General features: G+C 38.4%; 6 protein-coding genes across 10 annotated transcripts; 5 read left to right on the plus strand and 1 right to left on the minus strand.

Moving 5' to 3' along the window:
* Nucleotides 1-105: 105 nt before the first annotated feature.
* LOC108090287 lies at nt 106-1,248 on the plus strand. Its single transcript, XM_017188898.2, has 2 exons — nt 106-478; nt 540-1,248. Exons 1-2 carry the CDS (start codon nt 211-213, stop codon nt 1,028-1,030), a joined length of 759 nt encoding a protein of 252 aa, XP_017044387.1. The 5' UTR covers nt 106-210; the 3' UTR covers nt 1,031-1,248.
* A 1,800-nt stretch (nt 1,249-3,048) lies between these two features.
* Nucleotides 3,049-4,614, plus strand: LOC108090546. 4 transcript variants are annotated; one of them, XR_001771352.2, is made up of 4 exons: nt 3,049-3,574; nt 3,719-3,981; nt 4,028-4,296; nt 4,359-4,467. XR_001771352.2 is itself a non-coding variant. In XM_017189282.1 (4 exons), the coding sequence occupies exons 1-4, from the start codon at nt 3,070-3,072 to the stop codon at nt 4,440-4,442; spliced, it is 963 nt and encodes a 320-aa protein (XP_017044771.1). In that variant the 5' UTR covers nt 3,049-3,069; the 3' UTR covers nt 4,443-4,614. The 4 variants fall into 4 exon arrangements, 3 of the variants coding, with proteins under 3 accessions (XP_017044771.1, XP_017044770.1, XP_017044772.1); XM_017189282.1 differs by having other exon boundaries at nt 3,049-3,153; nt 3,358-3,574; nt 3,719-4,296; nt 4,359-4,614; XM_017189281.1 differs by having other exon boundaries at nt 3,719-4,296; nt 4,359-4,614.
* A 290-nt stretch (nt 4,615-4,904) lies between these two features.
* LOC108090547 lies at nt 4,905-6,973 on the plus strand. The gene is made up of 3 exons (XM_017189285.2): nt 4,905-5,506; nt 5,651-6,228; nt 6,290-6,973. Exons 1-3 carry the CDS (start codon nt 5,002-5,004, stop codon nt 6,374-6,376), a joined length of 1,170 nt encoding a protein of 389 aa, XP_017044774.1. The 5' UTR covers nt 4,905-5,001; the 3' UTR covers nt 6,377-6,973.
* A 159-nt stretch (nt 6,974-7,132) lies between these two features.
* On the minus strand, nt 7,133-9,325 carry LOC108090544. 2 transcript variants are annotated; one of them, XM_017189280.1, is made up of 2 exons: nt 9,245-9,325; nt 7,133-9,012 (listed from the first exon to the last, which is right to left on the minus strand). In XM_017189280.1, the coding sequence occupies exon 2, from the start codon at nt 8,918-8,920 to the stop codon at nt 7,475-7,477; it is 1,446 nt and encodes a 481-aa protein (XP_017044769.1). In that variant the 5' UTR covers nt 8,921-9,012; nt 9,245-9,325; the 3' UTR covers nt 7,133-7,474. The 2 variants fall into 2 exon arrangements, with proteins under 2 accessions (XP_017044769.1, XP_017044768.1); XM_017189279.1 differs by having other exon boundaries at nt 9,068-9,319.
* A 275-nt stretch (nt 9,326-9,600) lies between these two features.
* LOC108090459 (mediator of RNA polymerase II transcription subunit 9) lies at nt 9,601-10,269 on the plus strand. Its single transcript, XM_017189151.2, has 3 exons — nt 9,601-9,848; nt 9,979-10,042; nt 10,105-10,269. The coding sequence occupies exons 1-3, from the start codon at nt 9,643-9,645 to the stop codon at nt 10,267-10,269; spliced, it is 435 nt and encodes a 144-aa protein (XP_017044640.1). The 5' UTR covers nt 9,601-9,642.
* A 31-nt stretch (nt 10,270-10,300) lies between these two features.
* On the plus strand, nt 10,301-10,720 carry LOC108090460 (protein NCBP2AS2 homolog). Its single transcript, XM_017189152.2, has 2 exons — nt 10,301-10,473; nt 10,529-10,720. Exons 1-2 carry the CDS (start codon nt 10,301-10,303, stop codon nt 10,611-10,613), a joined length of 258 nt encoding a protein of 85 aa, XP_017044641.2. The 3' UTR covers nt 10,614-10,720.
* The last annotated feature ends 620 nt before the right edge of the window (nt 10,721-11,340 follow it).

The raw sequence follows: 11,340 nt of genomic DNA on the forward strand, positions 1-11,340 counted from the left end.
TCGCCTTTTTGTCACTTTATCAATTTTAAAAACTTTAAATATTAAAGAAATAAAAATACAATTTGTTATTAAAAATCCTTCATATGTCGCTCATATTTCCCCAAGCAGGCTGTAATTGACCGGCATTTTGTCGAAGTCAAAAGTGTTTCGTTATATTTTCGTATATATTTTCCCAGTTAACAATTATAAAAACTGAAGTAGGACAAAGCCATGTTCAACCCAAACACACCGCCTGGCGATATGCAATCCCTGCGCTGTCTGCACTGCATGAAGGTTGTCCAGTGTTCCCGATACGATACCGGCGAACTGGTGCGCCACATCGAGAAGGATCACCCGGAGATCTACGCAGTGACCACCGATAAGATCAAGAATCTGCACAAGCTGGCCGCGGATCATGGAATCAGCGAGGAGCGCCTCTCAAGAATCGGCAAGATGACCGGCCTTTCGGAGACCCAAATGGCCGAAGAGGCGGAGAAATGTGAGTTGGTCCATTAAGGAACAATTAAACTTATTCAATTTGTATTATTTTATATGGAAAGATATGGCCAAGAAGAATATTTCCAGCCGAAGTGCTGGATCCGGCGACGCAAAGTTAGTGGACAAAAAGGCATCGTCAACGGGTTGCAGTGGAGCGTCCTCCAAGTCCGAGAGTCCCTGTCCCTGTCCCTGTCCAACTCCCTCGGACAAGACGACCGAGCAGCGGAGGTACCGTTATCGTGCCTCCATGGAGCGCTGGTCTCCCGCGGAGGGACGTCTCTTTTGTCCCTGCTGCGGATGCAGTCGGCGTCCGCTGATCAAGGCCGTTTCGGAGATCGAGGACTCCGGCTGCTGGGCCTCCTGCTGGCCACTCTGCTTCCTGCCCTGCCTGATGTCCTCGGACAACCGGGAGTACCTCTACTGCTCCAACTGCCGCACCTTCCTCGGCATCTACGATCGCGACAACAGCTGCGTGCAGCCGAGCAAGCAGTTCGTCTCCTGCAGCAAGTCGGTCCCTCCCCCGCAGAAGTCCCCCCTGCTGCCACCCCCCTAGAATCCTTGGAATTCCGTTCCATTCCCCCAGCAGAGAACTCTTTTCTACCTTTCAAATTGTTAGTGCAGGTCTTTAGATATGCTGTTGATGATTGTTAGTACAGGTCTTTCGATATGTTGTTAATAAAAAAACAATATAATTTGGCCCAATTTATCGAACATCATAAAATGTTCAAATCCAAATTACATATTTTATTAAATATGATATAACCGTTTTAATTACAGCTTGTCCAATTGTTTATCTTGTGTTAAGGCAACTATAATGTATAGAAACTTATCAAATACATACATATTTCTTATATTTATAATCTTGTACTAATTCTCATTGCTCTTTAGCTATATGCTTAATTTAACTTTTTATTAAGCTTAATCAAATATATGAACAAACTTACAAATAAAACAAGAAAGGAAGCTAACTTCAAGCCGAAGCTTATATACCCTTGCAGTCATCAAATATGTACATATGTCGAACAAAATATATAAAGGCTATATTACATAGAAGCTATGACGATTTTTCTATCAATTTTTCATATTTTCCGTATGACAGCTATGTGATATAGTCGTCCGATTTTGATGAAATTTAATTCGTGATTCAAGAGTCGTTAGAAAACTCTATAATTCAAAAAATCCTGCTTGTCTGATGGAAAACAACGGTGTTCTAATTTCATTTCCGTTATTAGCAGTTAGAAAACGTCATCTGAACAAAAACGTCATCTCTCGTATGGGAGCTATCCGATATACCCTTGCTCTGAAAGCGTATAAATATGTTGTGTGATTACAGACAATACATTAAAATGTCGTCACCCCAAGAGTAAGAAAAGTACTTCAGATCAGTGATGCCAATTTGTCCTTTTTCCGGACAGATCTGTCCTGTTTTTAACGTTTCATCCGGAAGAAATTGAAAATCATCCGCATACCTGAAATCTGTCCTTTTTTAGATTTTTCATCCGGAAATCTGTCCTTTTTATTAAATCTAATATTATTTGCTTTCAAAAAGGCTCAATTCTGCATATTTTACATATATTTTTAATAAATTCTGAGATTAAAAGCAAAATAATTTCACAATATTCCAAAATTCACCTAATAAATTGGGAAAATATTGAAAATACTTCAACATTTTGGTCAGAAGTGAAGAGGTATCGGGATTCTGCTGGCAACAACCCCTATGAGGACCTCTCTGTCTGCTTTCATTGCCATGGTCAAATGCTGAGGTAGAGAGTTTTTAGCCAAGTAAACTTGGTGAAAACCAAAATTAGGAACCGTTTAGAGGTAGATTCATTAAATGCCATTTTGGCACTCAGGTAAATATATATATTTTTTCAAAAGCTTACCGCTTATAAATACATGTACATGTGTTCTTTCTTGAGATTTGGATTGCGTCGTCATAAATTATGTTGTCATAATTATAACTTGCCTGAAAAGTCTCTCCAATTAATTGGCTCCATGCCTACTTATGAGGACAGCAATAATGACGAAGGAAAAATAATCGAAGATGCCTTAAAACTATTATTTTAATAATAAAAAATAAAATTACTGTAAACAAACTTTTTGTCCTTTTTTCTATCCTTTTTATAATATTTTCATCCCATTTTTCCCGTTTTTTTTCTCAATCTGTCCTTTTTTTTCGAAAAAATTTTGGCATCACTGCTTCAGATATCTACGTCTACTCTTGATTCTCTCTTAACTTGAGAACTTGATTGCAATATTTTTTCAATCACTGAATGATTTTCTCAGTCGAACTTAAAATCTGATGCAATGGAAACGCGTTTTGCAACCGATAGTAGCTTTAATTCCTCAAACTGATTTATTTTTACATCGGAATCAACAAATAAATGCAATGCCCAAACTTATCGGGAAGAATGCAAACTTATGCTAATCTACAAATAACCACCAGAATTAGTATTAGGCTCAATTCCAGCTCTGAGAGCGGACACATATTTTCTCAGCCACTCGCGCTCTCTTTATCCGCTTCGCTTTTGTTCGGACCAAAAAGCTTTTTTGCGTCAGTTCGCGCTGCACTCTTCGAGGGAAAGTGCAGCGATGGAAAATCGGCGGAATATAACCGATTTGCCGCTGGAAGTGCTGAATCGTATATTCAGATACTGTGGAAACACAGTCAACAAGGTGAACTTGGCCCAAGCGCATCCATATTTTGTGGAAGCATTTGTTTACCACAGTCGAAATGCCTTCAAAGACATATATTACTTCACTGGAATAAGCATGAGTTGCTGGGAATTTATTCTGCCGCTTTGCGGATCCAATGTGAATCTCATTAAAAGAACAGCGTATAAGACCAATGATCTTAGCTTGGACAACTTGATTTTACAGCATTGTCACAACTTGAAAGACATTAGTTTCAAATTTGATGTCGAAGGCTTGAGCTATGTTTCCAATTTCATAAGCGACAAAAAAAACTCAGTCAAGACACTTGATCTGTACTTCCACGGATCAAGGACATCGGAAGATCAAATCAAGTTACTTGAGGACCTGCCTGACTTACCTCATCTGACAAAGCTGCGGATAAAACAAACTCCTTCTGACGATCGTAAGTAATTTGGATAATTACTAAATCTAAGTTAAAAAAAAAAATTTATTTGCAACTAACTAATTTTTTTTCTGTATATTAAAGGTAGTTTTGTATATTTTATAATCATATTTATTAATTATGTTCATTTTCATTTTTACTAAGTGCATTGCATACAAAAGTTCATAAATTTGACGGAGCTGGATTTAGAAATAGTTCGAGAGTTTTATCCGAAGGCTGGACCCGCCGATCCAGTTGATATATTCTCCATCTGTGCCCCCCTCAAAAAGCTTCGACTTCTCAAAGTAATAGGAATTGATATAGCATCTGACGATCCTGAGTTCAATCCGACATTAAATTCTTTGGAAGATTTGAACATTGTTCATTGTGATATTTCAATGGAGTTTCCCGTTTTTCCCAAGCTTAAAGTAATCAAATTTAATTATATAGGAACCATTACCAGTGCGTCTTCAGTCCGCAGATCTATTATTAATCAGGGAGAAACCCTGGAGAGATTGCTTTTCATTTCTGGAACTACGCCTTATGATGGCGAGGGACTACTTGAACTGGTTAAAGGATGCAGAAAACTTCGATACTTTCTGGCTCCAATACACGAGGTTAAGTTCCACTTGGACCTTGTTAAAAGATTGGTTACTGCTTTAGGGGAAAACGGGTTCACGCCAGACGATCCTTTGGAACTGGTGATGGACGAGTATTTCAAACTCAAGTGGCTTTGTCACTGGGTGAGTAATCTTATTAACAAATTACAAGTCCAACAAACTAATTTGATTCTTGTCTTTTACAGATGAAGTTCACATCAAATGAAAAGTTAATTAATCCTCGTCTGAGTGGGCCTGAGGAATATAAACTAAAAAGCCCCTATTGGTAATAAAAAAGTAGAGAGAAGTTAAATTTATGCTAAGTTGCACTTAAAACATAAATTTATAAATTGACGGTATCAACACAAGCGAACACTATAACAAATATAAGTATGTAGTATACAAATTATTGTGCATTTAAAGGTTTAAATAAATAAAAACAAGGTCTGTTATAGAATGTCATCGAACTCTAAAGAAAGAGAAGCATAAGGCATAATCTATTTTCTCTTTTAAAATAAGAATTGCAATATGCTCAATTTTGCCAAAGTTTTTAATTCTCAATTCTTTCTTAAAAGAGAAGCTTTTAGGATCTCCCATGCATAACCAACATCGCGATATATTTACCAGATAATCCCAAGTTACTAAATGAAGTATATTTTATAGACCGATCAGATCAGGGAAATCGGATTTCAATATATAAGCATTGAAGTAAACTAAACACAAAAATCTAAGAGCGCTGAGAACACTTCCCATATTCACTGCCACTCTTTTTATCCGTTTCGCTTTTATGAGGCACAAAAAGCTTTTTTGCGTCAGTTTGCGTTGCACTCTTCGAGGGAAAGTGCAGCGATGGAAAATCAGCGGAATATGACCGATTTGCCGCTGGAAGTTCTGGATCGCATATTCAGATACTGTGGAAACACAGTCAACAAGGTGAACTTGGCCCAAGCGCATCCATATTTTGTGGAAGCATTTGTTTACCACAGTCGAAATGCCTTCAAAGACATATATTACCTCACTGGAATAAGCATGAGTTGCTGGGAATATATTCTGCCGCTTTGCGGATCCAATGTGAATCTTATTAAAAGATCAGCTTATAAGACTAATGATCTTAGCTTGGACAACTTGATTTTACAGCATTGTCACAACTTGAAAGACATTAGTTTAAGTTTTGATGTCGAAGGCTTGAATTATGTTTCCAATTTCATAAGCGACAAAAAAAACTCAGTCAAGTCACTTGATCTGCACTTCAAAGGATCAAGGACATCGGAAGATCAAATCAAGTTACTTGAGGACCTGCCTGACTTACCTCATCTGACAAAGCTGCGGATAAAACAAACTCCTTCTGACGATCGTAAGTAATTTGGATAATTACTAAATCTAAGTTAAAAAAAAAAATTTATTTGCAACTAACTAATTTTTTTTCTGTATATTAAAGGTAGTTTTGTATATTTTATAATCATATTTATTATTTATGTTCATTTTAATTTTTACTAAGTGCATTGCATACAAAAGTTCATAAATTTGACGGAGCTGGATTTAGAAATAGTTCGAGAGTTTTATCCGAAGGTTGCACCCGCCGATCCAGTTGATATATTCTCCATCTGTGCCCCCCTCAAAAAGCTTCGACTTCTCAAAGTAAAAGGAATCGATATAGCATCCGACGATCCCGAGGTCAACCCGACATTAAATTCTTTGGAAGATTTGAACATTGTACATTGTGATATTTCAATGGAGTTTCCTGTTTTTCCCAAGCTTAAAGTAATCCAATTTAATTACATAAGAACCTTTACCAGTGCGTCTTTAGTCCGCAAATCTATTATTAATCAGGGAGAAACCCTGGAGAGATTGCTTTTCCTTCGTGGAACTACGCCTTATGATGGCGAGGGACTACTTGAACTGGTTAAAGGATGCAGAAAACTTCGATACTTTCTGGCACCGATACACGCGGTCAAGTTCACCTTGGACCTTGTTACCAGATTAATAAATGATTTAAAGAAAAACGGGTACACGACGGACGATCCTTTGGAACTGGTGATGGACGAATATTTCAAACTCAAGTGGCTTTGTCACTGGGTGAGTGATCTTATTAACAAATAACAGAAACCACCTAGATTTTTGATTTTGTCTTTTAAAGCTGAAGTTCGCATCAAGCGAAAAGTTAATTAAACCTCGTCTGGATGAGCCTGTGGAATATAACCTTAAAAACTATCCTTGGTACTAGAAAGAAGTAAGAAAGATTTTCGCTAAGTTCCACTTAAAACTTAAATTTATAAAATGACTGTAAAAATTAATGTATAATCTTTTCCAACCACCAACTTATATTGATTTTTCCATCATAAGTATTAACATTTTTTCAGTATCCGATAAGCAAAAGACTTTTTAAAGATATTAGAGATTTTAGGAAATGTTTACTGGAATGCGGCATCTATGCTTTTCTTTTATTTTTGTAAAGATAGTTGCTGATAGTATAATACTTTTTGTAAGCGAACACTTTAACAAATTGAATAAAAATATTACTGTCAATATAAGAGATTTTATTAATAAAAACAAGGTCGTTTACAAAATGTCATCGAACTTTAAGGAAGAGAAACCAACGGTTTCAACCAACGGTTTGTTTATTATTTTGTTTGAACCCCAAAAACCCCCCTCGAGTAAGTAGGTTTTTTCAATCAGATGATATAGTGGAAGTATTTACATATAGCATTATACAAATATTTTGTATTAATATGCTCATTCCATTAAATTGTTCTTCTCCCTAGTTTGTAGCATTCGGAGGTTTACAAATTTGGTGGAGCTGAACTTAGAAATGTATAGAGAGTTCTATTCCAATGCTTCCCCCGCTCAATTAAATCATATATTATTAATCTGCGTAATACGCTCAGAATTTATTATACCTCGGCTAAGGGAATCTTCAGGGAATTAATGAATAAGAAGAGCGGAGTGGTTTTTATGTGTTAAAAAAGTAAGGAGTGACAAATTTAAGCGATTTTTATTTTCATTTTGACTTTATTGGTTGGAAAAACTGTTTTTCACTGTTTAAGTTTAATGTTAACCGAGTGGACGGTACGCTTCGCGGAAAGTTATACGTGATATGAATACAATGAGTTAAATAAAACATATTTAAGGCATAATTAATTGCTAAAAATGTTAGTTTTAATTGTTTTATGAGCGGTAGGGGACAATTTTAAATATAGAACATAATCTATTATTGCCAGAACATAGTTCAGTAAAAGGCCATGGAAGTTACGGTTGAATCAACAATGATGTAAAACTAAAGGGACATAATTTTCTAATTTTACGGCACGGATCGAGGATTTCATCATTTTTGCTCCATCAATGGGGGCTCCTGCTGAAACTCCTCGTCTAGGTTGTATTCGTCGGCGGCACTGATCAAACCATCGTTGTCATTGCAGATCTTCTCTAGAAAACCATCATCAGGTAAGTTAATACTCGATCCCTGGCTTTGATCGTATTCTACGTCCAGGTTGTACCAATCGAATTCCGCTTGAATGGGCATGTCGTCCAAGTAATCCGCTATCGGACACATCATCGTTTTTGGCGGAGGGGTGCTAGGCAGCCTTTTGGGCATGGTCGAAAAGTTGGGCTTACTTATGCGCCTATTTATCTCGGTCAGTATAATTGGTACGTGCTTACATTTCTCATCGCTCTGCGATTGAAATTGGGGCGACCGAGGTGCCTGTGCAGTCTTGGGGGTCATTATCAGATAGTCGGAGGCAGACTCCTTTGGCGCAATGATAGCCGCAACATTGGGAAGCTTGGGTATGTCGGCCAAAATCTCCTCAATTTCATTAGCTTCAACTTTCTGCACAAGTTTCTTATTAACATAGGCCAACGGAACGCTTTTCACGACAACGTCGGAAATAGAACAGTAATCGGGTTCAGTAGCTGAAATTATGGAAGTGGAGCAGTCGTTTTCGTCTTTTATTGGCTCCTTCAACTGATTAAATGACTTCTTGAACTTGAGCAAGTTGGCTGGCTTCGGAGGCAGAGCGGGAGGTGGTTTGTGGATTGGGCTTAAGTCAGTGAGACTGGCTGTCATATCCACGTAAAGATTTGAATCACGCTCAGACCCTATAGGCTCGTACTTGTTGCTATCGATGCTCTCGTAATGACTGGCATCAACAGCGGGGACAATAGGTTGGTAATGCAACAATATTTGTTGCCGCTGAACAACATGCTCATCGTCGTCTGGCTGAGGTACATACTCCACGTTATTTCTAGTGGAAAAGTGTACCCGCTTGCGTTTACTGCACTCGGTATCTACTGAGTTCGGAGCTTCCTCCATCGACTGTTGAATTAATATCTGGTTGACGCACTCGAGCACGGGATTAACCGCTTCCCGGCTGTACGGATTGACCGGCACTGTTGTCTCTTCCTGATCCGAGGCACTAGCGTACCATTCGTCCGAGGTTGTTTCACTAAATTCCTTTGGAGAAACCTCCGAGAAATCAGCAAATCGTCGTTGAACAAGATCACTGCGATGCATCGTTGAATACTCGTTTTTGGGATCTTCTCTGTCAAAGTCCTCTGTGTCCTCTATGGGTAAGGAAACACCGTTGTCCGCAGTGTTGCTACTGCTCTGACTGTAGTCATTATTTCCCAGCCGTTGCTGTTCGTCGTTGATCCGTGCATAGTGATGTAGTTGCTCGTTGACAGTCTGAGAATTATCACGGGTAAAGGCACTTTTGTTTAACTTCAACTGTTGCTCCAGAGCATCCTCGATCTGTAGCGACCGAGAACCCATGAATTTTCAAATGTTTTGAAGCTCCGTTTGCTGGTATTAAGTATGTTGCGCTTCGCACCACAGGAAGAGCATAGGGTTTCGTTGCTGGTCAGCTGTGAAAAGAAAAAATCAGATTGGGCAGAGCAATTTTAACCAGCGCTAATTTACTTGAGGATGCGAAATGCCATCAAGAGAAAGTAGAGACACGGGCTTTTCTGTGGACACCCTTCCATACTCAAAATGTTTTATACATTTTTGCTGGTAGCAACGCTTTCCAAATAATTAATTTTCTGAAGTGGGTTGAAGCATAACTTCCCAACTCCCAAAAAAGTTTAAAAATCTTACTTCAGCATCGTAAACAAAATGCAAACGTAAACAAATTGCATGTAGTAAACAATAACAGATGTGATTGGTGGAACGATTTCGATAACACTGCTGCCGATGCTTCCCAGTTCTAGAAAAATACCATGGCATTCACCAAAAATACTACGGCATATACGTTTTAAGTTTTTTAAAATTAAAACAAAGATTCTACATACGCCAAATAATTGTAATAATTGTAGTTACCCAAAGTTTTTTTTTTATGTTTATATTTTTGAGAAAAAAAAAACGAAACAAATATTAAATATAATAAAATAGCTATTAGTGGCGGGAAATTATGTGATTACCTGTGTTCGGTATAAATGAGCGTTCCTGGTAAGGCCACACTGATTTTGTTGCTGGAAATTCGACTCGGCTTTTTTATGATGGAATTGTCACCAAACAACCAGATTGAGGACAGAAAACCCATCCTAACAGCCGACGGCCTGGTCCAAACTTCGAACTCCCCCTTCGAGCCGGCCATTTCGCAGGAGACCCAGACCTCCAACGGGATCGGCGGTCAGTGCCAGTTGACGGTGGACCAGTTGGACATTGAGATTCTGCCGATAATCTACGACATTGTTCGCTGGTGGGTTGGCAATGCGAATTTGTTTTCGAGGCTAATGCCCCTGACTGGACATTGCCGAAAATAGCCGAAATGCGTAAACAAGTGCGCATTAAAGTAAGAGCCTTATATAACTAGTCTTTCTGTTTTGCAGCGTTGAAAAGGATCCGCTTGAGAACGCTGTGAAGCTGCGCGAGTCCCAGGATTGCAACCACAAGGTGGGTTCTTACATAATGCAACTTTCCAGTTATCCCACCTGACTTGCGGTTCCTTTCCGTAGATTTTTGAGCTACAGAAACGATTTGAGTCCGCCCGCGAGCAAATCCGTCAGCTGCCTGGCATCGATTTCAACAAGGAGGAGCAGCAACAGCGACTGGAACTGCTTCGAAATCAGCTGAAACTCAAGCAGCAGCTGATCCGGAAGTACAAGGACACAGAGTTCTAGGCAGGATAAGGGAGCGAAAGTACCCGGCAAGATGGTGCTGCGACTGCTGATGCGCTACCTGGCCAACAACGAGCAGCTCATCCAGCGCATGGCGGACAGTTATCCCATGAGAAGGGCTGCTCAGTTGGTGGTTTCCCTGATGTACCGCACCAAAAGCTTGGCCAGGGAGCAGGGACTGCACGAGATGACGCCAGAGCGATTCAAGTATGCCTTTAACTAGGCAGGGTGTTCTCAAGCTAAAAATCCTTTTCAATTGCAGGTCCTTCGTCAACATGTTCAAGAACAATGTGCGGCAAGAACTGGAGGGCGTGAAAAAGGACCTCAACAGCAAGAAAAAAAACTAGGGATCAGTCAATAACTTTGATTAAAGCGATTGTATATACGCGGCAACATAAATTTTAGTCAACTTTAGCAAACACAGATGAATAAACATTGAAGACAGAACATTAAACTCGATAAGCTCACATTTTTTCAAGCGGAATAAGGGTAAGAGTCTTGCAAGATTAATATAATCATATATTTCAGACAAAAATTGCTTTTATTTAATGGATTGAGAAACAATATAATCTTCGCAAATTCCAGAGACAAGCGTTCTTAACTCTAAATAACAAAGGAAAAAGGAATTCAGATTGTCATTCTGAAACCACCATTTTACAACAAAATTTTATAAATCAAAATGTTACTTAACTTATGCATTCACTGAGCTTTTTCCATTAGTTATAAACATATTTTTGTTAAGCCTGTAAATGTATAATCAATGTCATGAAAAATGTACCTTTTTGGTGTTATATCTAGGAAACAAAAAAAATTCTTAAGTTTCACATATGAAATAATTTTATTCCGGTTTATATTTCCTGTGATAGTAACTTCATTAAACCAATTATTTGAAGAAACGAAGTCGTTCGAATTCAGTTTAACAAATTCAAAGCAGTCAAGCCCAAAATAAACTTTTTCAAAATCAAACTCATGTTAACGTTTAAATAAAAATTGTATTCAAATCATTAGCTTTAGGAAATCAAGATTAAGGTAGATAAACTCACGTTAATGTAAGGGAAAAAAAAATAGGCATAA

The sequence above is a fragment of the Drosophila ficusphila genome, unplaced genomic scaffold (genome assembly GCF_018152265.1).
Source record: "Drosophila ficusphila isolate 14025-0441.05 unplaced genomic scaffold, ASM1815226v1 contig_414, whole genome shotgun sequence".
NCBI classification, from domain to species: Eukaryota; Metazoa; Arthropoda; class Insecta; order Diptera; family Drosophilidae; genus Drosophila; species Drosophila ficusphila.